Genomic DNA, 27,664 nt, shown 5'->3' on the forward strand with positions numbered 1-27,664 from the left:
CGGCGCTGCTGCTGCTGCTCTCAACCCGAGGAGGAGCTTACCTCTTTTTTGCCTCTCTCGGGCTAAATCAGCTTGATTCAGTCGTCGTTCAACATGATAGAGACTGTATAAGGTCGTAGAACGTTAACTGCAATGTGTTGCGGTGCAGCGGTAGCAGCAGCCGTCGACTACATAGCTTTTCTCTCTGTGTGCAGCTTCTTCTTGACGAGCGAATAAAAACCGAACAAAAAAGATGAAGTCGAAGAAAAAAAGAAAAAGATAAAAAAAGTAAAAGAAAAGCTGTACACACACAAGTACGTACACGCACACTGCAGACGATAGTAAATGTGCGCGAGTAAGAAGATAAATAAAATTACCTCCAAGTTCGCAAAATCCTATCTCAAAGCTCGCTCGCATTTCTCTTGCTCGGCTTCGGAGCCTTCCTCTCTTTCTCTCTCTCTCTCTCTCTCCTTCTGTCTTCATAGCTCGCCAGTTATAGGTTCATTTAGCTCTCCGGGAGGGTAATACATACATAGATATATCTATATACACGGCCGCGAGAAGCGTATATAGACACACGCAGACACATAGACGTGCACGGCCGCGAGGGTGGGGTAGTATAGCGTTCGCGCGCGTGGAAGTCGGAAATTTCTCTCTTTTCTCCGCAAGTATAACACGAGATAGTCTCTCTCTTGAGAGAGATAGATTCAGTGCTGTATATATGTATACGTATATACAGGTATATATCTATAGACTCGCACAGCAGCAGCAGCCATCCACCCGCGCGCGCGAACGCGCTCTCCGTGTGTGTATATATGTACTCTGTGTGCCAGTAGCCTGGCACTTGGGTGTAAAATTCAATAAAACGCTTTTGCAATGCCATCGTACACAAACAGCGCTGCCGCCGACTAACGTCTGTGTCTATGCAAGCGCGGGTACATATAGCATGCTAGCATACATGTATATAAAACACGCGAATGGGTGTTGGTGGCACACACAGAGCGAGAGAGAGAGAGAGAACCGAAAGCTAGAGAGGATGTGGCAGGCCAGGCAATAGCACGTGCAAACGCTGCGATGAGAATATCGAATGTTTGTTCGCTACTACTGCTGCTGCTACTGCTGCTACTACTACTCTGGTGAAGGATGTTGCCAGAGAATATTTATTCACCTTGTAGTTACATACAGCTCTACTCTGCCGAGCTGCTACTGCTGCTGTTGTACGTGTTATTTCGTCGGATGAAGTTCTGGCTCCCCGTCTTTCTCTCGCTCACTTAGTCAGTCTATATACGCCTAACAGAAGCTCGCACAGCTCCTGTATATCTATACATCGGGATATATACGTAAGGACTCTGATATTTCAGTTTTGCTCTTCGTGTTGCGAAGCAGCGGCAGCAGCAGCCTCCGCACGTACAGTATATCTATCTATAGGGTATACAATAAATAGATATATACTCCGATCAAGCAGAAGATCGAGATTTTTCATCCCTGAGCTCCTCGTTTTAACTCACGGCAGCAGCAGCAGCAGCAGCAGCTTACTTGCTCCTGCACTTGCGAAATTGATATCCGAATTGTTGGCAGGCAATTATACGTAGCAGTTTTACTATATACAGATAGTTTCGATGCTTTCCAATAAACTAATGTTTACGACGAGAAGTAACGGTGCATACCCCAGGCTTAATATAATACACATTCGTCGCAGAATTCAATTCATCGAGTGCGTATTACAGTGCGCTCGCATGTTTATAATACGCTGGTGGCGCGAAATTATGCACGAGCTCGGAAAAATATAATGAATACGTCTCTCTCGCTCCCTCTCTCTCTCTCTCTCTCTCTCTACCTCGCTTGATTGTAAATTAAAAGCAAATAATTAGCGCGCAATGAATTTTCATTTGTGTAATCAACGCGTCTTTATAATGCTCGTGCGACGAGAGCCACTGCCACCGGCTCCAGGCCATTTTATATATGTGTGTGTACAGTGTACACCGCACTCGCACGATGTTGTATATAACTGCGAGCTGCGAGGGCACGCGGGAAAAGCGCAAAAATTAAAATGAAAATTACTTACACAGGGACCAATCTGCTGACTGCACACTGCTTCTGCTGCTGCTGCTGGCGTGCCGCGGTACAATTTGTCGATTCGAAAAAAGCACGAGAGAGGGAGAGAGAGAGAAAAAATAAATAAAAAGAAAAGTCGCAGCCGCAAGAGTAGTTTTTATTTTTCTTTTGTGCGCCACTTTTTCCCGCAGCGGCTATTCATCATAAAAGCGCGGCGGCTGATATATAACGCGTAATGCAATATAAAAATATATAATGTATTATGCAGATCTTTATGCGCTACGTGTATAATATACACTAGAGTCTGTTTGTGTGGGTGTGGGTACGTATACGCGAAGATGCGACACGACACTGGAAGCGGCAACAGCAGCAGCAGTAACGTCGCAAAATTGTAGCAATGCATATATATAGCAGCGGCTACACACCTGCTCTATTCGTGTGTCGCGTTCGTAAGTGTGTCTGGCAGTACACCGTATATATATCTATAATGTCGAGCTTGCATACGTGTGCTCGTACATGTGAAGGCACGAATGCAGGTCAGTGTAGCAGTGCTACTGCTGCTGCTGCTGCTGCCTCCGCCGTCCCCCTTCGTACTCTTGCCTCTTGTTGCAGTAGCAGCAGCAACAATAACAGCAGCTACAGCAGCAAGGTAGAGAGCAAAACGCGCGAGCGGACGAGCTTTCTCCTCTTGCGTTTGGCACAACTACTGCTGTTGCTGCTGCTGCTACTACTATATTCACCTACTGAACCGTTGTCGTCGTTGTGTGCGCATTGTTGTCTCGCACTGCCTATTCCCGTGTAGCACATTTGTGTGTGCACACACGTACGTATAACGTGTGTAAACCCCGGAGTCCGTTGTTCCTGCCCATGTGTGTACAACGCTCGTCCCAATTTCTTTTTACCTCTCTGCCTCTATTTTTCTTTCTCTGATTCCATTTCGCCGGATTCCGGGGATGATTTAAGTAGTTTTCGGTCTCGCGCGATGAAAGTTACATTTTCTCCTCTCGCTCTGAAAAGAGGCGCGCCAGAAGCAGCAGCCGCCACGCTCATCTCTCGACGAGTTCGCGCGCGCGTCGGAGTTTTAGACTCGCGCGCCGTATACACTCAAGCAAATCATTTATTAATGTGATATTGTGTGCCCCAGCGGCGGAAGCAGCGGCTCAGCAACCGCGCACGCCACTGCTGCTGCTGCTGCTGTTGCTGCTGCTGCTGCTGCTACTACTACTACTACCCCGCGCTACTTCCTATATATATCGCAGCCCGCAGAAAACTTTTAATTATAATAATGCTTCTTGCGAGGCTGACGGGCATCCACCAGCGCAGTAGCAGCAGCAGCACCGCCGTATAGTACCTACGTACACCGTCGTGAAAATTTACATTTTCTCCTTGACGACGGAACAATTTTGTTTTTCAAAGCGACAATGTTTTTTTTCCTCGTTTTCCTTTTTGTGTATGTGTGTGTGCGTGTTACTTCTGTTCGCGTGGTGCGGGTGGTTTGTGTGTGCTTGCGATGCTTGTGTATATAGGTACAGTCGCGAGCTTGCGCGACGCAAAACTTAAGTATAATGCATGTGCGCGAATAAGGCGGAAGCAGCTCGCGACGTATCTCGACGACGACAGTTCGGCGAAAGCTCCGCAGAGCTACGTATTATTATTATTATTATTATTCATGCATAATGGGCCGGATTTATAATTTACGTTTTCTCACGCTCTCGCGGCTCGTCACAGCTCCCCGCAAAATAGCTAAAGTATAATGCACATACATTCGCACGTTGGCTTATTAATAATTGTATGTGACAAAATTTAACGATTAAAGAGAAACATTTAGCACTTTGAGTCATCGCGAACTAAGCTTCTCTCCCACTCTTCATGGATCATTATAAGCAGACGAATGAATATTGCACTCGCGAAACATCGCGTGTGTTTAGTAGCGGTGCATGGCTGTATAGGCCTATATGGAAAGGGGAGAATTCATTATATACATTCGCGCGCGCATATTCGTGTGCTCAGCTTCGCGGGTGCAATTGATTTAGCGCAGCTCGACTTGTTTCTCTCTCTCGGTATTATGACCTGCTAGTTGATGCTTGTCGCTCGCATATGTGTACGTATGTATGTATGTATGCCGCCGCGCATTATTTGCTCCATATACGCTATATATCTATATGAACGCGCGCGGGCGGCCGTTATAATTGCCATTGTTATTATGACGCGTAATAATTATAACGTTCCAGGCGCGGCCATCGGGCCACTGCTGCTGCTGCTCTATAGTGTGTGCAACACAGCAGCATAATTATGCCTCGCGTTGTATATAATACGTACCCGGCGCGTGCGAAAATTCGAGCCGATTCGTCGTCGTCGTCGCAGCTTTGATCAAATTATTATATAAAAGCGAAAGCACGAGAAAAATATTATATATCAATTTAACCCGCTTGCATGGTAGTAGGCGGGTTAAAAGCTATAAATAAATGATTAAATGAAGGAAAGACCAGAGTCTGCAGGTGAAATATAAGGGGTTTAAAGTCGTATACGAGTTATAATTCCGTGTGTTATTATATACACGGGTATGTTTTGCCTCGTGAGCAGTCAAAGGAATATACACGTGCAGAGTCATGCATGTATATAACATTTATGTTTATGTGTATGTGTGTGTGTGTGTGTGTATGAATGTGCGTGGTGCACTCCCGAGTTCATGCGCACTTGTACTTCATTTAATCGCTTGCTTAATGCATAATTTAGATCAGACTTTGGGGGCTGCATATATACGCGGACACACGAGCACATGCACACGTGTGCAGCGCTGTACATGCACATAACGGGTATGCGGGACCTGTATATGTGCGCGCCGAGAAACAATCACCGGCGTACATATATTCGGCTTACAGGTGCCGCTTGGACCTCCTCGATTCGACTCGACTGCTGTACATTCGGTGCCCGAGCCTCGCGCGAGCGCCTGGTAATAAAGCGATTAGCCCGATGGATTTACAAGTTGCCAAATAACTTGCTAGCTCTGCCGTTGTGCTACACCACTGCTGCAAGGCTTGGCCTTATAACACCAATCTCCCTGGCTGCAGCTCGCACACGCCGATGTACACGACAAATCTTAGGTATTACCGTTGCGCACGCGACGTGTACACACGTAGTACACTTCCGGCCGTATCTTGGCTTGGCGCTGTACCGAGCGAACGAGTGAATGAGCTCGGGCCGTCGCTTATCCTTGATTTGAAAAGTGATCGGAGAGAGAGAGAGAAGAGATTGCGTATAAAAGAGAAGGGGAGAATAAAACGAGCAGCAGCGAGAAAAAAAGTGCTTCGCAACAAAGACAACGTTGCGAGCTTGCAATTGCACGACTGAAAAAGCTTTGTGCGCGTCGCGGAGCTTGCGACGAGACATCCTCCCCCGACCGAGCTTGTTCTCTCTACCTTTCTCTGTCGCAGGAGCGAGCTAGAAAAAAAAACGGGCGGGAGCGAGAGATAGAATGAAAAAGAAGCGAGAAAAATGATTGTGTACGAGTTACTTTCACCTGAGGGGTTGAAATGCGCGCGCTAGCGAGAGAGAGATAGACATTTTTCGGGGCAGAAAGCGTGCCGAGGAGATTGGCGCTATTCCAGCGCGATGCTCTATTGCTCCGGTTGTTTTCTTCTCTCCTACCTTTTGTGTTTCGTTCAACCCTGCGTATATATAGTATATCGCGTTGTATCGCGAGCAACGGGCGGGGAAACGTCGAGGGCAATTACACGACTTATTCCACTCGTACGCCGCGCCATCGTAACAACTTTGTTTATGTTTTTCATTTGTCTCTTTTTTGCCTGCTCGCCTGCCTGACTGCCTTTCGTTCTACCGCTTGCCACGCGATCAATCTTCGTATTATATGTATAGGTATACCGGGAAGCTCGACTACGACGAATTTATTACAACAAACGAGTACAATTTTTCTTTGTTAATTTTCACGTACAATAATATCGTTCGCTCGCGGGTAAATAAACGTGTATGTTCTCAAAAGCGATTATTGACTTTTGTATATATTTTTTTTTTTTTTTTTTTATTATAGTGTGTTAGGACCCGTCTAGGGGTATTCACACTTGCTTTATTGCATTTGTGTTACAGTTATTTACAGATAGAATTACATGCGATTATATATAGTGTATAAAATTAGAATTAGGCCGGTGTGAAAATTATTATTATTACATTTTTTTCTTCTTGTTTTACAAAAGGTATGGTGGGAGGAGATTTTGTATATATTTAATAAAAATTTGCGAACAGGCAAATAATACGCGTACGATACGCGCACACACATACACGCGAAATCCGACCAATTATGGGAGGATATATGAAAGTAAATCAGTTATACGATAAGCCCGTCGAGATATGTTCTTTTGGCTGCGCGGCACACGCGCGTGGGTGCACATAAAAATAATATTTGATTATCCTTTACGTGTTTAACGAGACGTGAGATATGCTATAATGATATATACATGCATGCACGAAGCCGCGCATAGCAGCATAATTCGTTATTTCGAAATATGAAAATTGTAAAATACGAGAGCGGGGAGGAGACACGTATAATAATATATACGAGCCTCGAGCTTGCGCGCATAGTCCAAGGATAATCAGGTGTTTAGCTCGGGGCGCGGGCGATAAAAAAAAATAAAAAGGCAGCGGCAACGGCGTATATCGTCAAGGTCGTAAAGATTTGAAGTACGCGATAACGCGGACGAGCTGCAGCGCGCAACGCGTGGCGTGAAAATTACGAGGTGATTGGTGTTGTGTGCTATACGATTGATGCCATGTCGGCCACGCGCGTACATTGTATATAATACATACATGCACGTCGTACAATGCTCAAGTGCATGGCCATACAGAGGAAGCTCGCGAATATCTATAGATATAGATTATCTACCTGTCGACTCTTTCGTGCAGCTGCGGACACACAAAAAAGCTCGCGCGTTCCTCTTTCCGCGAACGGGAGAACGGACACGCGCACGCGTGCACATCGCGCGACGACTATGCGATCGAATCGATCCGATCGCTGGTTTGGCTCTCGGAGAGGCGCGCGGAGCGGGATACACAGGTAAAAATCTCTAGCCAAAAGCGCGAGCGAGAGAGAAAGACAGAGAGCTATAAATAGCTGGCGAGTGAAGAAAAAAAAAATCAATTTATAGGAAAACGGAGAGCTCGCTCGGTCTATATCAATTATGCTCGTTCGCGATAGCTAATGAAACGGTTATGTTTTATCGAAGAAAATCAAGGCGATGTATATTATACGTAATACGAGCGAGCAAAGCGAGAGAGAGAGAGAGAGAGAGGAGAGAGAAAGAGTGAGAGAGACTTAGTAGTAGTAGAGCGATCGCCTTTAGGCTTTGAGCACTTCGACACTTGCGGCCTGCTATTGGAGGGAGGGGGCGCGGTTACCGATAAAGCACATCATAGTGTACAGCTCGACACACAGACACACAGAGGCACACGAGCAGAATCGATGCCGACGACGACGACCACGAGCTACTTGTGTGTGCCAATGTGTGTGTGTGTGTGCGCTGGGCATGTATTTCCGTGTGCGTGTGTCTGTGAGCTAACACCGCAGACTGAGCTCTTTCCACGGCACTGATACGCACACCCACACACGTGCACCGCGTTTGTACACCTGTGCACACACCTGCACAAACACACATACACACACATCGTTAGTGGCGCGCTCGTGCACTCTATTCTATATACACACACCTTTCATCAGTTGACTTTTATTCTTCGTCGCGAGCGGCCACGTGCTTGCATATACATCCTTGCCCTTCATTAGCCGCCGCCGTCGTCGCCGCTATGAAAGTGTGTGTCGTTTTGAGCTCGGGCACGCGTGTGCTGCGTCGCCGCTCGTGAATCGTTGTCGCTGATTTATGTATACTCGAGTGCGTGCACACTAGAAGAATGTACATCGGACGGTGAGGTGAAGAGCTTTACGATGCACAACTATAGCGCCAAGTTCACGGAAAAGAGTATAAGCGTCGATGAACCGTAGGTGTATTTCACCTTCAGCTGTGCGAATATTGGGATGTAACGCAAACAGCCGGAGGGGGCGAAGAACATCCAATATGGCTGACCGAATCGAGCAGATTAGCATGGGAGTGAATTAGTCGATAAAGTCAATAGCTGAAAGTCAACAGCTTGTGGCGGTTTTTGGTTACAAATTAAAGGTTATTTGAGTATCTGTAAATGGATTTAAAAAAAGAAACAGCTTCGACATTCCCACCGTATTTGCGTAAAAAACTCTTACACCATGTTTTAAATTTCTTTGGGCTTCGTTATTGTTTGGATCACACCTTTTCTCATTGACAGTAAATTTTGGCCACATATTTCCCACATTAATCTGTTCGATTAGGCGAGCCGTATTGGATTTACTGCGCCCTCCATTCGTTCACATTGCATTCCAATAGTGGAGCAGCGGGTGTGCATGCATGTCAGGAGAGAGAGAGAGAGAGAGAGAGACTGAGGCGAAAAAAAGAAAAAAAAAGAGTTGAAAAATAGTGAAACACATTTCGAATAAGAGCGATTGTGTGTTGCTGCTACTGCAACTAGAGAGCAAGCGAGTGAGTGAGAGAGAAAAAAGGCGAGCTTGATTTATCGATTTTTCCCGATGGAGCGCAAGCTCGCTCGCGCTATGTTTCGCAGTATAAATATGAGTCGGCTAATATTGCGCGCATCTGCACACACACAAACACACCCAAGCCTGTAGAGCCCCATATATACGATGTATGGTTTTTTATTTTCACCCGTCCTTGTATCCCAGCAGCTCAGCAACAGCTAGTTCAATTCGCAGTATTCCGACTTGGCTTGTTAGGCTCTATTCGTGTGTCACACTATGTACGTACTGCAGCATGAAAGAGAGATGATCAGAGCTTGCAACCCACGCGTAAAAGCTCGAAACCGCGTGCGTGTGAATTCCCGTCTGCCTCCTCCCTCGCGCGGTCAATTATTAAAGCCTGCGAAACGAGCTTCTCTCTCTCACTCGGTTTGGATCGTCGTGCAGTTATACGCGCACCTGTTAGCGCAAAGTTTGTATCGTCTGCAGTACTAGTAGTAGTAGCAGTATTGGTACACATAATATTATAAGCGCGCATAGGCATTGTTGTGCATTATAGTTGTGTACGAAGGCACGTACGTGCACATACTCGCGCTAATGCCTCCCGCGCGTTCGCTTCGCAGAGAGCCCAGCTTCGAAAACTAGAGCAATAATTCATATATTGCACAATATCATTAGTATATAGGTATAAAAGGGTCCAGTGTATGCGAGCTAGAGCGAGAGAAGCTGTGGAGCTAGTAGTACAAGCACGCGCGTGTGTATAGGTGTATGCATCCATTGGAAAAGTTGATCATCGATAGGTTGCATTGCATTGCCGGCACAAACGATGCGACTCGACTCGACTACAATGGCCAAGATCTTGGTAGTCGCAGGTATTACATCGGAGCCGCGTGTATCAAACTACTACACGTGCACGTACACGTACACACACACTTGTATAGGAGCACACGAGCTCGAGTATAAGAGGGTCAACCTTCTACAACGCGGGCACTCGCTAACACGTATTACATATACGTGTGTAAATGTTGTAGGTCTTTATATAGCTGTGTGTGTATGTGTGTGCAATGTATACGAGTACAGATAGAGCTGTGTACTCTTACGTAAAGATTTATTTCGCTCTAGGGCGGTGTCGGCGGTAGAAGCGGCAGCAGCAGCAGCGAGCTTCGATCGAACAATATGATTGTAAACACTTGTTTGATAAAGGAAGCTTGTTGACTGCCAGGAGACAATGATCGCGCGCGCGCTCGTGCATCTACATCGTGGGGGCTGCACGCGCGGAAGAAAGAGAGAATGAGAGAAGCTCGAAAAGCGTCGACTCTCTCTATGCACGCGGGAAAGGTTAACGATTATTATTATTGTTATTATTATTACTATTATCATATTCGAGAGCTTGCGAGTTCGCTCCTCTTGCTCGCTTTAACTCCTTCGCGCCACGTCATTTATTATACATACATACAGAAGAGCTTGTTGTTGTTCATTTATTCCAAGTGCAAACGTCGCTCTCTTCGCACCCCCTCGACTTGTGCAAAGAACTGCATTGTTCTCTCTCTCTCTCTCTCTCACTCTCTTACTCTGTCTCACGAATGTCTGGAAAATTTTCGAGAATTTCTCTACGGCAAATTCCAGATTACGGTTTAGCTAGGCGCGCGCTGTACGCACGCAGAACTGTCAAGAGTAAATAGGAGCATTGGAGCGGTTATCGCGCCGTTTTTTCTTTGTAAATAATATATATTATGACCGCGCGCATTATGCCAAGTACTATACAGGCCGCAGCGCAAGAGCATCGACTAGCTCTCTCTCTCTCTCTCTCTCTCTCTCTTCCGATCTTAACTCCTAAGTGTATGTTTGTGTATGTCGACGTATTACGCAAAATTATTCTCAGAGTACTCACTATTACATATACGTGCGGTTTATGCTCGGATGAACAATTATTATCTCTCGCTCTCTCCCTCTTTGTGGGTTTTGCTAAAGCCGCTCTGTAATCGTTACATTATTGCGCTTCATTTCCACGCAGACTTTCGAGCTTGCAGAGAGCTTGCAGCGAGCTTTTAATCAATTTATACGAGCCACCCTCGTCTCTCTTCCTTCTCTCTCTCTCACTTTAATATGTGCACGAATGGCTTTTTTGCCTGGAGCCAAAACTCGCGTTAATGCCGGGGTGCATTTATAAATTGTACTCTGGTCCGGACGCGATCAGCAGCTCCTATACACGAGATCAGACTTTGTACTATGCAGCTCTGCGCTACACACATATATCACGTAGACGTCGAAGCGAGAGGAAGCAATTACCGTTGGCAGCTATAGCCGTCCGATCTCTCTCGAGTATCGGGGCTCCTGGTGGTGCTGCTTCTTCTTCTTCTCCTTATACTTACACACAGCTTCTATAGCTATATATCGCGTCCATGTGTGCACGTGTGTATAAGCACAAATTCGAAAATCAATAGGAGCTGCATAATAGCGGGCGCGCGCGCGCGAGCAAGAGGTACTATACTACGTGCGAGTATGTGTGTGCACACGATCGTGTGCCAATGCAAATGAGCCGAGCAGCGCCGGGGGCTCCTTGATGCATGGCTTACCTCATTTTCGATATTTTCTCTCGAGCTATAACGGAGCTGCGCGGCGTGCGCTGCATTAACAGCCTGGTATACCTATAAAGTGCACGTCGACGTTCGCTCGAGTGCCATTATATACCGGGGGGAGGGGGCGGGGGTTATGTATATGTATAGACGCGGGGATCGTTTAATAGGGCCGCGAAAAGAATAATTTGTCGGAACGTTGATCGTTGGTAATGGGCGCGCGGCCACCACCACCAGCACCATCACTACGGCCGGCGTCACCGCGGCTGGACTGATTTATCGCGATCGTGACACGTGCTATATTGTACGAATCCTAGCTGCTGCTGTTGCTGCTGTGCGTCCGATGATCCAATTTTATTATGCAATATGTATAATACGCGCCGCGGGATCACGCGGCGCAGCGATCAAATTGCTCGTGGCGCCAAAAGCTCTCCTCATATTGTATATCGTGCGCACGACGTACGGTGTTATACACGCGTATTAATTTCTTTGCAAGCTCGAGCGTGCGTTGAAATGAGCGTGGGGGGAAAGCGATGAGGCTTGCGATCGTCAAGTTGTACGTACGTACGTATAGTCGGTGAGAAGGTATGTAAGCGGCCGAAATAAACACCTGCGTGAATTAGATCGCGTGAGCACGTGAGGGGCAACGAATCTCCATTTAGTATGTGCTTTTATTTTTATTGCTCTTACACCTCGCCTAGCGTACAGGGTGTAGCGGTAGCAGCTAAACGTGTTGTATACAGTCTAGCTTAAAGCTCACTCTTTCTCATTCTCACTCTCTCTCTCTTGGGCTATATAGCTTCATTTGTCTTGTTAATCTTATCGTCGAGCTCATTCTCGACGAGCTAACGTACAAATACACACACACACACACACCCACATACACCTATACAGTAAAAGCGTAAGTGTTGCCCATAATGTATCGTAGCATATCTTTTCGTGTATATGTGGCGCAGCTCGCTGTTAACGCGAAAACGGGGCTCTGCAACTTCGCAGCTGCGGTATCTAGCTATCTATATCTAACACAACGTATATGTCCGGAAATGACGTACTCGTCTCGGTTTTCGTCAATTTTACAATTTCAATGTATGCCGCGCACGTGCGAGCCCGAAAGCCTGAATGGTAACTCTCGCGCCACGGGGGGTCGTATAATATCGATCGGCACTAGTCGCGCGCGCGCTCGCGTTCAACCTAATTACACTTCGGGCAAGTTTTGCTTAGCCTGTTATACTCGCTAGCCTATATGTATACTTATGGGCTCCGCTACGCCGCTGCTAACGTCAATTATCTCGTTTCGTTTGATTTTATACTCGTCCGCCCGATCGCTATAGCTCGGCTCGGCTCGTGATCGCTCCGCGACCGATCGAATTATATTTTCCTCGAGCGCGCACGATGATTTTCTTGTTCGGTGTAATTATAATAGCATCCCACTGCCACCGCCGCGGGGGCCGAGCATTTAGTATCGTTTTACGTGTATAAATTATCGCTCGCACGAGCGTAAAGAACAAATAGCGCGCACGGTACTAGGATACGAGCCGGGCGATATTTTTCCTCAAATGAAAAATGACGGCCAAAGCGACTTTTCTCCGTTGAGCGTGTCGCCGCGGATCTATAATACATCGACTGTACTACATCGTCGTTGCGGGGCGGGTTTTAAAAAGAGTCAAAAGCGCGTGCCAAGTATGCAAGAACGGAAAAGGGAGAGAGAGAGGGAGACAGGAAGGAAGGAAAAAAGTTCCAGAGTATAGAGAGGATGCACGTGCGAACACATCGCCGTACATTGAGAAAGAGAGAGAGAGAAAGAGAGTGGGAGGGAGAGAGGAAGGCAAAAGGCAGCGACGCGACTTTGCTACGACAAACTGCGGTCGCGAACTTCGTAAATCTTGCTTCGCAGCAGCAGCAGAAGCAGCAGCAGCAGTAGCCGCCTAGCTCGCCGCGAGTATATAGGTATCTTATAATACTACTATATAGCCAGCGACCTCTGCGCCATTCCATCCCTTTTTCTATGTGACATTCCCGCGTCCTTTTAGCTCTTTCTCTCTGCGCACACGCGTCCGCGCGTATACACATATATACATTGTATATATACGTCAGTCTCAAGACGTTTCAGTCGCGCGCGCGGCAGATAGCGAGAGTCGAGAGCGAAGAAAAGGAGAGAGAGAAAGAGGGTGGTACACGTAATGCAAGTCGTGGCCAGGATATATAATTAAACTTGGAGCTTGCCGAGTTTTCGGACCCGAGCTTTTTCATCCTCTTTTTTTCTCTTCTGCTTTCGTTACAATAATCCCCTTTCCTCTCTCCCACGCAGCAGCAGCAGTGACGTGCGTTCATATATTTTTACGCTTTTATTATTACCTATAACTATATAAAGATTTTTGCTTCATGCCTACATTTTATCGCCGCGCATACGCGTATAAAGTTTCGAGCGCGGGCGTGCGCGCGCGTAATAAAAAAGAGAGAGAGGTACGTTGCTGCGGCCGCCGTTGCACGCGGGCGCGATATTGTGCATTGCTGAGCATCGAAAATTATGCGTATATACTATATAGAGCGCGTGTATGCGCGTGCACGTCGGGGCAAAAAATTCATATATATTTATTTTTTTTATTTCAATCTACTCGAGAGCTACAAACACACAAGGCACACACGATTTTTTTCCCCGTTTCGCATATACACATCGATACATTGTGTTATACCTGCAGCCCTATGTATATTTTCCTCTCGGCTTTCACCGTTCGAGAGGAAAAATAAAATCTTCGAAATCAATGGGAAAAAAAAATAAAAATAAAAAAAAAGTTGCAGATATGAGAAAATAAAAGCAGCCACGAACTGCTGCTGTTGCCGGCGCTGCGGGTGGGCTGCAGAATTTTTCTCATTGCTCAAACAAAATGTGCACACCAATCGGGGGATGTACGCGTACGCGTCGAGATTTTGGGTAAACTAGGGAAAATCAATACGACGCGTGCACGCGTTAAGTATATACGTAGTTCACATTATACATGCATACATGTATGGATACATGCATACGTACAAGAGACATATACATAAGTACGAATCGGATTATGCATGCGATTTGCCATTTCCGCGAGCAAACATTATATATTATGTATTTACGAATATAACGCGCTCGTCTGTGTGCAGGGGCGTGCATGTGTGTATGTGTGTGTGTGTGTGTGTGTGTGTGTGTGTGTGTGTGTGTGTGTGCGTGTGTGTGTGGGCGATGCATCAGCCAGCATCATTGATATTAAGCCTCGGACAAACCGCGGAGCTTTTAAAGCCAACGTGCCCTGATGGAAGGGCTGACCCCTGCAGGTACATATATAGGAATATTTGCCCAAAATATATCCGTCTATGTTATTCGACAATGCTGAATAATAACGCTGTAAATATGATGACTCACATACACGTACACGTATTATTATTACAGCATAAATGTGAATTCAAACAGCGTATAACGTTGATGTCTTAATGGACACTCAAAAGCGTAATATTACGCAGCATTCGATTCGCAAAATGTTCATAGTCATATATCTTAGTGAACCCGTTAAAAGTCGGTCAATTAAAAAATTTTTCACTGCCTCTGCTGCTGCTGCTGCTGCTGCTGCCGCTATCTTGGCTCACCCCCTCGCGGCACGGGATGCAATGGAGCGCAGTAGCAGTAGCATATAAGCGGAGGAGAGAGAGAGAGAGAACGAAACGAGCGAGCCTCGGTCCAAGGCGTTTTTTTCAATTAAAACTCGCGCTGCTCGTCTATCTTTCTCTCTTACTCTCCCTCGAGCTCTCGCTCTTCGTAAGCTTTTCGAAGTAGGCCAGTTTATGACTCGAGGCTTGATATGTAACTCACTCTCGCACATTCACGAACACACACGGACGCATATGACACAGAGAAACGCAGACACCCAAACACACACACACACACACGCCCTTCGACGTCAACGAGGAGGAGGACGACGCGGTGGCAGTGGCGATACACTAATTAGTATGCGAGGGAGATGCGCGCGTACATACCAACCAGAGGAAGAGAGAGAGAGAGAGAAGGCGAAACACGGACAGGGTGAGAAAGTTCGTTAGTAGGATTACTGGTGTGTGTGCGGGTGGGTGCATGCTGCTGCACGTGAAATTTCGGTAGGGTAATGAGGAAATTAGAGCCCTGCAAAAGTTTTTCCATTAATTGCGCGCGATAGCGTATGAAAAGTTGAAAAGTTGTTACATAATGCGCGCGCGCGCGCACGGGACAATGAAATTGTAAACAATCGATCCTCGTCTGCGCGCGCGCGCGGGCTTATATGCCAGCTATACGCGTGTATTATACGATTCAATTACGAGACTTAAAGTCGAGTTAAACGCCTGCACGCACGTACGTACGTATATGTATGTAAGCGTGTATAAGCTTCCACCGCGCACGGCAGGAGCAAAACAACGCGGCGGCGAAATGGATTTTTGTTACTCGATAAATAAAATCATCGGAGCTGTTAGTCCCGAAATACTATATCTATATAGTTGGAGCGGGGCTTAGGGTTTTTTCCGCAGCTCTTACACAACACTTGCTTCTTGATTTATAGCCAGCGTAAAAAAAGAGGCGCGGAAAAAAACGAAGGAAAGACGAATCTCTCGTGTCGGTATACGTTTACGAAACATATTTAGGGTATATAAGGGAAAAAGTCGTTGCGTCAACACGTATATCATTAAGGTGTATAGTCGGGCAGCACGTCACACGGGGGTGTGTGCGTATGTGTGAGAAGCAGCAGTGGCAGCGTAACACCTCCTCGGGGCTATATACACAAACGTTCGCGCGATAAATGAAATGTGCTCGAGGGCTTGACGACGACGACGACGACGACGACAGGCTCCCTAAGTTATTTTTAATTCGCAAAATATATATGTGCTGCGACGATCGTGCGGTGGCGATAATTGTACGTGCTGCTGCCGTCGCTGCTGCAGTATCACACACGTAACCATCTCTCGAGTTTTCTTTTTTCCTTTTAATTATTCAAAAGATCGCGCGCGCGTGTTAGTAACTATTCGAGGCGTTTTATTTTATTCCTTCTTTTTTTCTTCTTTTTATTTCTCGACAGTAGGCACGACCTCGACATCTGCAGCAGCAGTAGTATAGCAGCAGGAGGAGAGTCGCTTTGCCATTCCGTCCGACTCTCGGTACTTTGTAAATTTTTTAGCTTTTAGTCCCGTTTGGAACTCGCTCCCGAGCTCCTCCACTCGGCGCCTAGGCGGCATTAACCCGTACGTATAGTACGTATATGGTATACATATAGCGCGATGTGTTTTCCTCTCTATCTCTATCTCTCCCTCATTCCCCCGGCTGATCCGATGAAAATTTCACAGACCTGACTCCTCATTATTTCGACGTAAAGCGCGTGTACGTATATATGTGTGCGTTTGATGAAAAAGCAAAGTCGACCGACTCTCTACCCCGCTGTGTGTGCCTATATAAACCCTCCTCCCCTGCTGCGCTGCTCGGCTGCAGAATCGCACGTATCCAGCACAGCAATGTACGTTAATTTATGCGTATACAATATTCACACGTTGCTAAGCTTGTTATGTTATATTTTTTGTTGTTTAACCTCCCTGCCAAGATATTCCTCTCGCGTTGTTATTATAATTTTTTTTCCTTCCCACGCACACAGCCTGCGATATTAAATTCTCTCGTTTCGCTGTACATTGCTCGGTGGAGCACGCAATTACTTACACCAACACAAATACACCGTGGGTACGTGTATGTGACCCACATATTTATCACTAGATAGACAATGAAACGTTGATGCTCGTGAAAAACATACCTACAAACATCGCAAGCTCTCTTGCCGGGATCAATTGATGGATTCGGGTACGCGATAATAATACAACGCGCGCAGCTCTCGCGCACACACAGACACACGTCCCCCTTTTAGTTGTCATTTCCCTCATGATTCATGAAATTCCCAGAGCTCATATATGAGGCATGTACTTGTAATATTCAATATGTAAGTCATATAGAGGCTGCGCGCATACACGAGCGCGACGTGTATCTATAATATAGTGGTGGTGGTGGTGGAGCTGTGTGCATGTGTACGTTGAAATTTCCCTTTTGCCTCGTCGCCCGCGCGCCTCGGAGTCTGCGCGTAAAAGCCAACAATGCGCATCATCCACCCGCATCGCTTGTCGCTATACGTATAGGTATATAAGCTTTTTCCCCCTACCCTTTTTCTCTCTATCTCTCTATATACACCGTGAAGCGTAGATATATCGTGAACTATCCTGTACATAGGTATATACCGCTGTGCTGCGTGGAACGAAAACACAGAGGCGAATTTTTCGGTTTATCCATGCGACGACGCCGCGCCCCGCAGTCGCCTGTATATAGTCGCGCGCTCTGTACACGTTGGCCACTTGCTCGACCGGCGCAGTACGTCGTATTATAGCCGCCTCCGCCGCTGCCGCTCGACGACGACGACGGCCCCGCTACGCCGCTGCTACCGAAGCTTGCGAAAGCTGTATGTTCTGCTGCATTACGTATATTTCGTTCTTTTTGCCGCAGCGACGCGATATCCTCGTGCAGCTGCACACATAAACACAGACACACGCAGACACACACGTGTACTACTTTATACTATACTATCCGAGATTACGAAAACAAACAGTCGCCCAGCATATAATGTGTAGTCGAGTAACAAAATTTTCCTCTCTGTTTCAGTCTTTCCAAATGTACCGCCCGCACCGGGGATGCCCTGCCAAGGAGAAGATCGTGAGTACATTTTATAATATTTTTTTTCAAACTACAATGATAAAAATAATAATGATAACAGTCATATTGTTATTATTACGCTGTGTGAATGATGTGAGCGTGTGCGTGACTCGACTCTGCGCGTTTGTGTACACTGATCTCCACGTTCGCCAACAAGAAGTGATTTTTGATCGATAATGTTGACGCATTTATTATGTGCGAGTGTTTGCCAAGCGTCGATCGGGAAATTTGTACGCACACACGTGCACATGCATTATATACATTGGCATACACCTACACACCCTTCACACCCACTCGTGCAGACAGAGACGCACACACATCGATCGGAGCCATTAACGCCCTCGAGTACGTGTACGTTTCGCTCGGGCGCGAGGTAGAGTCTCTTTCCTCTCTCGACGTAATCAACCAAGAAGAACAGAAAGCTGCACCGGACATTTTTTCGACCGAAAAAAGTCATCACCGGATTGCCGCACGCGTTTGATGTCGCGCGCTGTTTTTTTTGGTCTGCTCCTTTCTTCTCGGCCTTCCTCGCCTCGCGCTAATGATACTTTTTTACTCTCTTTCCTCGTACCAAATTCTCGACTATCGCGCACGTCCGAGAGCTTTACACGACGGCGACGACATTAAGCTTGCGGAAGGTATAAGATACTCTTGTGCCTGGGCCGCTCATTAAAAGCTCCCGCTCTCTCTCTCTTTCTCTCTGTGCCGGAGCGTACTGCGATATATAGTCGAGGAGCACGGCTCATGGTCTCGTAAATCGCGGCGCCCAGTCGAGTATTATAAGGTCGGAGAGGGCAGTTTTTCGTGCGATGAATTTTCTAACGAGGCACCAGCAGAGCAGTGCAGCTTGTGTGCCTGCGCGACAACACGAAAAGCAGCAGCGGAAACGCCTCAGCGCTGCAGCCGCGCGTGTTGACGACGTTGCCTGTAATCAAGATTACGAACGAGAACCAATGTTTTCGAAGATTAAGCAATTCTTTTTATTTTTCTTCCTCATCCTTCTCGGCCGTCTCGCGAGACTTTTAATCGCTCGACGATCATCCCATCTATTGACTCGAGGCTAATTATATCGTACTTATGCGCCGAGAAGAAGCAGCGAGGAAGAGAAAAGAAAAGGTTTCATTTTTACGGCCATTCTCGCCTTCAAAGTCCGGAGATTATAATACGGAGAAGAAAAAAAGTAGTAGCAGTAGTGCTGGGTTAGCGCTTTAAACCTTACGTATAAGAGTATAACCCACCCCATTGTGTCCGCGAGCGCGCGGCGTCGTGTACTTTCAAAGGAATTTCACCTTATTATGCATGAGGTAATTTTCTATGCTGGCAAAGGAGGAGTGAAAAAAAATTTTCTCCTTCCGCGATGAATTTGCGAACGCGAATATGGACTTAACTTTTGCTTCTCTCCCTTGCCGAGTGCGCGCACGCTAACGCACACGAGGGAATCCCCTCCTGGCTCGATAAAAAAAAACAAAAAAAAACAGAGCCACGAGTGTGCGCGTCGTCACCGTGGCGAACGAAGCCTGAATTTTTAATTAAATTAAAAGAAAAAAAGGGTCACACGAGAGCTCGTGCGTTTCGGTTCGGTTCGAAAACTGCGCGCGTACGCGGGGAGTGACGATGAAATTCGAGTAATTACTTATGTGTAATATACAGGTGTATATTGATTGAGCTCTCTTGTTCCGCGAATCGAGGACACGCTCGTCGCTCGCGTCGCGCTCGAATATACACTAAATGTGACAACTGAATTCCTCGTACAATCAAGCGGCATATTTACAAACAGCCATCGATGGCAAAAATACATTGATATCACTCGTGATAGGCACGAGAGAGACATGGTGATACGAGAGAGAGAGAGAGAGAGAGAGAGAGAGAGAGAGAGAGACAGATCAGAGGCGTCATGTAACCGCGTATGGACGAATATTCAGTTGACCGATGACGCTTGGCATCGAATCGTCCCGTGTATATTAATCCACTCACATAGACACGTTCGCAAAAGCGAATATAAATGTGCAACAATTCCTCGTACGTCGTGGTCAGATTTCGCTTTTCAACAACGACTCTCCGCACTAGATGGAAAAAACAGCTCTGTCGCCGGGCTCGGTGCTGCTGCAACTGCTCACCTGCGGTATCTTGCATGCTAAAAAATGTTTGATTTATTTTCATATTCCGTTTATACAATCTTTGCAATTACAATTTCGTATGTATGTGTAAGTTGACCGGCTGATCAGTGCGTCGAAGTAAAGTCGTATCAATTCGAACGCGTATAGCAAAAGTTCTGTATATATTTTCGAGTGATAGAGATCTTCTTTTGTAAGCGATCGATTTTTTTTTCTCGCCTCTGAATAATGTATCGATCATTTTCGACTTGTGTATGCGTGTGTTTATTAAATAAGTATAAATATACATGTGACTGTTTGTGTATCAATTGATCGAAGAAGGAAATTTCATACGAAACGTTCGCTTGCATTTTGCATGTTTGCAGGGAGCATCTACAGACGCGGCGCCCGGAGATGGAGAAAGCTTTACCGGGTGAACGGACATGTCTTCCAAGCTAGACGATTCAACAGGGTAAGAACATCTTCTTTTATACACCCACTCTTTTCTCATATATATACAACATTCGCGGCGATTGCATATGTCATTGTGCCCGGGCTGCACAAATAAAATATTGAACTCAATATCTGCTAGCTGTGCGCCGTGGCTATACGCGAGCAACTCGCGCACAGTGCGCGAATCGAAACTTCCGAACGTGCGATTTTTCCTTACTTTCTCATTTCTTTTTTGCTTATTTTCTTGACTCGCGCAAGCACAAAAAGCTCCTCGCTCGCTTTTGAGGAGTTTTTTTCTGCCTCCCTTGGAAATTCATCACCGCATTGCAGTGTGTGTGTGTGTGCGCGGCGCATAGAGCCGCGTTATGCGCCGCGCGCGTGTCTCACTGTCGAGAGTTGAGAAAAAAAAAAAAATTCGGGACTCGCACACGCGCTCGTGACTTACAAAAAAGTTGAAACTCTCTCTTAGTGATTTACAAACTGCACGACTGCAGGGATATGTGTGTGTCTGTACGTGCCGCAGTCAGGCTCTCGTCGCGAAAAGTATAATACACTCGTCGTCGCGAGCGCGTCCGTGGCACACATATCCTCCTAGGCTATACTTTATTATTCGCTCAAAACTTTTCAACGGATCTCGCTCGCAGCTGGCTTTAAATATAATACGCCGCGACTGTTGATAGCGTGTATTATGCACGACGAGGCGCATTAAAACTCTTTTAGCACGCTATTATAAAGAAATGAAATTTTTCTCGTACACAGCGCGCCTTTTGCGCCTTCTGCGGAGACCGCATCTGGGGCCTGGGCCGCCAGGGCTTCAAGTGCACGCGCTGCAAGTTACTGGTGCACAAAAAATGCCACAAGATCGTGCGCAAGGCCTGCGTGCCGAGCCAGCAGCAGGCCCAGCCGCCGCAGTCACAGGCGTCGACCTCCGGGGCCGGCGGTGGTCCAGCCAGCGGCGATCATCCATACGGCTTCGATCAATCCAACGGCGATAGATTGCTGCTCCAGGGCCTGTCGAGCCCACCCGGACAGGACGACGACGGAGTCGAGGCTTCGAGCGGCGCCGCAGCCGCCGCGGGTGGCGGTGGCGAGGACAATCTCGGCTTCCGCAACAGAGTGGCCAGCGGCGAGGCCGGCGCCGGGGGTGGCGACGAGTCGGCGCTCGACGAGATCGCCGGGGCCGAGGGCGCCAACGATCGCCAATACAGCCTGTCGGACTTCGAGCTGATACGCGTGATCGGCCGCGGCTCCTACGCCAAGGTGCTGATGGTCGAGCTCAAGGCCACTAAACGCATCTACGCCATGAAGGTGATCAAGAAGTCGCTGGTGACGGACGACGAGGACATCGACTGGGTCCAGACGGAGAAGCACGTCTTCGAGACGGCCTCGAATCATCCGTTCCTCGTCGGGCTGCACTCGTGCTTCCAGACGCCCTCGAGGCTCTTCTTCGTCATCGAGTTCGTCCGGGGCGGCGATCTCATGTTTCATATGCAGAGGCAGCGCCGACTGCCCGAGGAGCACGCCCGCTTCTACGCGGCCGAGATCAGCTTGGCCCTGAATTTCCTTCATACCAAAGGTAAGGAGAGCACGCACGAATTAATTTCGAGATTCTCGAGCTTGATATACATGTATATAATATTTCGCTTCTCGCAGGAATAATCTATCGAGATCTGAAGCTGGACAACGTGCTGCTGGACCACGAGGGCCACGTGAAGCTGACCGACTACGGCATGTGCAAGGAGGGCGTGCGCGAGGGCGACACCACGGCGACCTTCTGCGGCACGCCCAACTACATCGCCCCGGAGATTCTCCGCGGCGAGGAGTACGGCTTCTCGGTGGACTGGTGGGCTCTGGGGGTGCTGCTCTACGAGATGCTCGCCGGTCGCTCGCCCTTCGACATCGCGGGCGCCTCGGAGAATCCCGACCAGAACACCGAGGACTATCTGTTCCAGGTCATACTGCAGAAGACCATTCGCATTCCGCGCTCGCTGTCCGTCAAAGCCGCCAGCGTCCTCAAGGGATTCCTCAGCAAGGAGCCCGCCGAGAGGCTGGGCTGCGGCCGCAGTCCCAATGCATTTTTGGAGATCATGACGCATCCGTTCTTCAAGCCCATCGATTGGGAGATGGTAAGAGAGCTTTTATCCCTTTACTATATAAGGTATGCTACAAATTCGGACACTAATTACTTTTCCCTTTGGCAGTTGGAACAAAAGCAAGTCACTCCACCTTACAGACCGAGACTGGATTCCGATCGAGATTTGGCCAACTTCCCGCCAGAATTCACCGACGAACCAGTGCATCTGACGCCCGATGATCCGTAAGATATTATTACCTCGCATTTCGCTTATACAAGCTCTATCTCTATCTCTCTCAGGCCTTTTCCTTTGCTCGTCGTGTCCTCCATACACGTACATGCACACATACGCGTACTACTAACACATATGCCGCATACATTCGCAATGGAAACATAAATATATGAGTTACACGTATGACGCGCACAGCAGCCGAATCTACGGCTCTCTGCTCGCTCGTTTCCCCGCTGCGGATTCTACTAATGCATTATGCAGTATACTACTCGCTGCATAAAGAGTTCACTGAATCGAAAGTTAAGGTCGGGCCTCTGCCAACTTGGCTAGCAACTTGATGCCACTCTCTGTCGCCTCCCTCGCTGCTGCTGGGGCGGGGTTGCTACAAAGAGAAATTATGTCGCAGAAATTTCGTCGGTGCAGGAATGCGGACAACGACGACGACGACGACGACGACGACGACGACGACGACCATGACAGCGACTACGACCAATGCGAAATTTAATTGTTTCATTCCTTCATTTTCTTTAGTGCTTTTCTGAAAAATTGTCTTATTTCATTTTTTCGTGTTGCGATACTTGAATTATTTTTGTTTTCGTTTTCAGACGAGCCATCGACAGGATCGACCAGTCGGAGTTCGAGGGATTCGAGTACGTGAATCCGCTGCTAATGTCCTTGGAGGACTGCGTGTGACATGAAACGACGACGACCATAACGACAACGACGACGACCACGTACGCAGCGGATGATGACCCGTCATCGCCCGTGTCGCCGGCGACCACCGTGATATCAGCGAAACCGGTAGCGGCGTCGGCCGCGGTCGCCGGCATGCCGGGCCCCGTGTCGAACGTCACGACGACCACGACCACGGGCCCGGGCGGCAAGCAGCTCAGCCACACGAGCCTCTACCAGCCCTTCCCCTACCATCCGAGCTTTTACGCGCTGCACCGACAGCAGCACGAGGCGCACCACCTGCAGATGCATCTGCGCCAGCTGCAGGAGCGCCTGGCCATGCTCAACTTCGAGCCGCCGCTCTTCTATCTGTCGCGCAGCGACTACGACAATTACAACGATTACGCGCTGCCGCCGCCACCGGTCGCCTTCCGATTCACCGACAGCCCGGGCGGCGATTACGCGTCCTCGTCGCAGAAGTCGCTGAGCTTCACCGACCCCAGCTACGACTCGATGAACTCGAGCAATCCCGAGAATAACAACAACAACGAGAGCGGCTCGCTCATCAGCAGCATGTTCGACGAGAACGATTACGACGACGTGGTCGAGGAGGACAGCCCCAAGAAGGGTCTCAAGCAGCTGTTCTGCTTGCCGTTGCACTGAGCTGCGGCCCGAGCTGCGCTCGTTACCTGTACGCGCGGCGGCACTATTACTTACGCGATCGGGGCTTAGTGTATTGTACGTGTGTTACTACTCTGCAGGTGTGTGTATCTGTGTATTTGGTGCGTGGGTGCGCGCGTGACAGAGATTTTTTTATTTATTACTTTGTGCGAGCGATGGGTGAAAGTTTGAGTTTCGTTGTTAGAAGATACGATATTTATTAATTAAAGCTGTGAAAGAAAATCGATGAAAATTGAAAAAAAAAATGTAGACCTACTGAGACGATGTTGAATAAAGTATTAAAATACTTTAAAACGGTGTAAATGATGCTCAAAAAGTATGATAAAGATGTGTACAAATTATTTTGTAACATCTGTGCCTGACGAAAGGATAATGGCTTGATCAATGGTAACGAATGCCATAGAAAGTGGATTATCAATTTATTAACTCTATAGAGCGGAGTAAAAATTGAGAAAACCGATGATGTGCTCGAATTGTTACGTTGACAAGTAACAGAGATTTTTATGTAGAAATAAATGTGGCATCGATTCGATAAAAATAATTGATCATAATTAATGTTTTAAAATTATGTATGTTTTCATTGTGCAAATTGTACACGTGAAAAATCGACGGTATTTGTAATTATTTACTGAATTGTATACACAATCTAATTTTTTACATAAAGAGACTTTGAATTACGGCTGAATGTAAAATATTTTAAGCTGCTACGAGCTATCAGATAGTGCGCAGTTTTTTTCTAATTCTTCAATAAATTTTTAATTTTGTAAATAAACGAAAGGAAAATATGGCTGACTTTCGAGAACTCCAAGCGCTTTAGTATTTTAAATTTAGGCGTTAGGAAGAAACTTTTAGGATTATGATCTTTTATATTCTCACGAATATAGAACAATTTTGTAAAATCATATTTAATTCGAGATTAAATTACTTTATTACTAAAACAATCATTCCAAGTTTTAATTTATGTACTTAATGTACGGTACTTTAAACTTTAATATGGTTCAAAACCTTTTTTAAGCGATAAATCCAAATTTTTTTTGCGTTCCTAATTGATACAGTCAAGTTTAAGAAACATAATTGCTTGCGATAAATATCGATTTGATGCGCTCAGTGAAATACCCGTGCTTTTGAATTTGTCAAATTTATTGAATTGAAAAAAACAGATTTCATACAATACTAAACGTATTTTAAAAATGTACTCGTGCTTGGGCATCTTAAAGTTAACGTTACATTTTGATATTTAGTATGCAATAAATGTTATCTTGCAGGTATTATTCCAATTAGAGAATTTAATGAATTTGTAATAGTTTAATAAAACTCCGAGAGCATTTATAAGATGGTATCGCAATATTATATTTATGTACACATGTGTACATTTAAATATGTGTCATTTCACGTCGACATTCTTGGCGTAGCTTCTGCACGACATTATCAAGCGAAATTGCCAAATTTTTACCTTGCAGGAAAAGTACCTGTTTACACCTTGAAAATAACAAAGCAATTGTTTCGATGTATATTTTCCTTGGTCTTCCGCTGGTATGGTTCTATTCTATAAAATTTTCTAATGCGAAAATATCGAATTAAGAATTAAAAACTTAATTATATGAAATACTTCATTATTAAGTTTCTCTAATTAGTTTAGAGGAAAAAATGTCCTATTGGAATAACTATTTTCCAAAGACATGTTTTTCTATTTTTTGCATCAAAATGGAAAATGTGAAACTAGACTACATCATCGGAAAGTTTAAGGAAAAATATAAGCAGTGTTATTTCCCGAGTTACTTTTTCGGCGAGTTACAAATTAAGCATTTTCGCCGGTCATTTCAGGAGTTTTGTCGTGAATTGCCACCTATGTTTATGTACAATATAAATAAATAAGTATACAAATATTTATTATTATACGTTACAATTTCAATCGAACAAAAATTAGTCATTCACTTGCATAGAAATAAATACCAACAATATTAAGTGGTTGGTGCTTTTTAAGACGAACTAAACATAAAAGTACGAACACGCCTGTACATAGAAAAAACAATAAAAGTAACAAGAAGAGAATAATAAATAAGAGCATGCTAACGAGAAAGAGAAAGCACGAGTCTGTGTAGCTATATTGTAACATACAATAATAAGAAGTAATGAAATAAAAAAAAGAAGATTAAGTAATAATAATGATAAATTATGTTATTGCGATATAATGATATTATATTAATAAAATCAATAATTTAAGGAATAAAAGTTTCAATTTATAAAGCCATGGTGCTTGCAATATAATGAAGTTTATATGGTAAAAAATATATTACGAAAAAAAGCATATTAATGAGAAACAGCTTCAGTGTTAGCCAAAAAAAATTGAACAAGAAATTTTTGGCAAAAAAAAAACAAAGTTTTATAAAAGGTTGCACTCGAAAGGTTGCACAATAAATCACGGTCATTACTAAAACTCATCTGAATGGGTTTTTCATGCACCAAGTTGGTGTAGAAATTTTTGTCGATCGTGTTTACTGTTTCATAATCAGTTTTCCAGTATAGACAGAATCGTCCACAACAGAAGGAATTTATGATAAATTTCTTTGTTTTTTTTACCATGAAAAGGTTATTATAGCGTAACGGGATTGATAGCGGTGAGTTGAAGTATTGAAATTTAACGAAAAACTAACTCAAACTATGTTAAAGAATATTTGCATTAATATAATGTGTAATTGTTGTATCAAAATGATATCTGTGAAAACACAAACTGCTGTTACGTATGGTAAATTATAAAACTGATATTTATAGGTCTCATTTTGAGCATCGATGTTAATCGTAACTTCCATTGACATGTGTTATAACACAAAATTGATTTACTACATACTGAGTGGCCAAGTTAATAGTATTTTTATAAAATCTAACTTGCGTTTTGATTGAAATTAAGTGAAACATTTTTTAAACAACGTGTAATCGTTCGTCTTTAGAGATGAGAGATTTTATCATTATATTGAAAATTATACTTTATTAAACATTTATTAGCAAAAGATAATCATGATAAAGTAACGTTAATGTGAGCGGGGTTCTTTGTCCTTCAAACTGTTGAAAATAAATGAGAATATTGCTAACAGATATTCCACTTTTATGTAATCTGTACATATGAAAACGATTTATAAGAAAAGAATGGAGATGATAAAAATCCAATTGATCGTTCTAACCATCAGTGTGCAGCGTTATAATATGTTATTGATCGAATCTTTGTTATAGATCATATTTTATACTTTATTGTGCAAGCAGAAAAGAAAGAGAAATGCGTGAAAAAAAAGAGAAATCGCTGGAAAGATTTATTACGAAAGTTGCTAATTATAAAACAAAGCTCGAAAAATTTATAAACGCACTTATATTATATAGATCAAAATATCTTCTATGTTTATCTGTATATACGTATATATTATATATTATAATATTGTAATACCGAGAGGTGTTGGAAAAGCAGAAATTCTTAGAAAACTTTTTGCGCATTTGCCAACCTGCAATTCTAAAAGAAAAAAAAAGAAGTTTGCAAGAGGGCCTGTCTAGCATTG

The 27,664-nt window shown here is 45.4% G+C and overlaps 2 protein-coding genes across 4 annotated transcripts in view; both read left to right on the plus strand.

Annotated features, from left to right (window-relative positions):
* The window catches only part of LOC106650486 (atypical protein kinase C-like), a 51,905-nt gene extending 28,423 nt beyond the window's left edge, over positions 1-23,482 (plus strand). For 2 of the 3 annotated variants that reach the window (XM_014368512.2, XM_014368510.2), the window contains 6 exons: positions 17,864-17,914; positions 20,394-20,479; positions 21,220-22,036; positions 22,114-22,586; positions 22,662-22,777; positions 23,372-23,482. In XM_014368512.2, the coding sequence (XP_014223998.1) occupies positions 17,864-17,914; positions 20,394-20,479; positions 21,220-22,036; positions 22,114-22,586; positions 22,662-22,777; positions 23,372-23,459 (1,631 nt within the window). In that variant the 3' untranslated portion in view covers positions 23,460-23,482. Of the gene's footprint in view, positions 1-17,863; positions 17,915-20,393; positions 20,480-21,219; positions 22,037-22,113; positions 22,778-23,371 lie in introns of all 3 variants that reach the window. The other variant, XM_023461699.1, reaches the window with a different exon arrangement.
* Positions 23,483-23,505: 23 nt separating this feature from the next.
* LOC106650489 lies at positions 23,506-27,121 on the plus strand. The gene has a single exon (XM_023461700.1). The coding sequence runs from the start codon at positions 23,595-23,597 to the stop codon at positions 24,099-24,101; it is 507 nt and encodes a 168-aa protein (XP_023317468.1). The 5' UTR covers positions 23,506-23,594; the 3' UTR covers positions 24,102-27,121.
* The last annotated feature ends 543 nt before the right edge of the window (positions 27,122-27,664 follow it).

Source organism: Trichogramma pretiosum, unplaced genomic scaffold (genome assembly GCF_000599845.2).
Source record: "Trichogramma pretiosum strain Unisexual culture from Peru unplaced genomic scaffold, Tpre_2.0 scaffold4, whole genome shotgun sequence".
In the NCBI taxonomy this organism is placed as follows: Eukaryota; Metazoa; Arthropoda; class Insecta; order Hymenoptera; family Trichogrammatidae; genus Trichogramma; species Trichogramma pretiosum.

What these genes read in the sequence shown, in the direction of transcription:
- LOC106650489 (XM_023461700.1), top strand. Translation starts at nt 23,595, where the DNA reads ATGCCGGGCCCCGTGTCGAACGTCACGACGACCACGACCACGGGCCCG.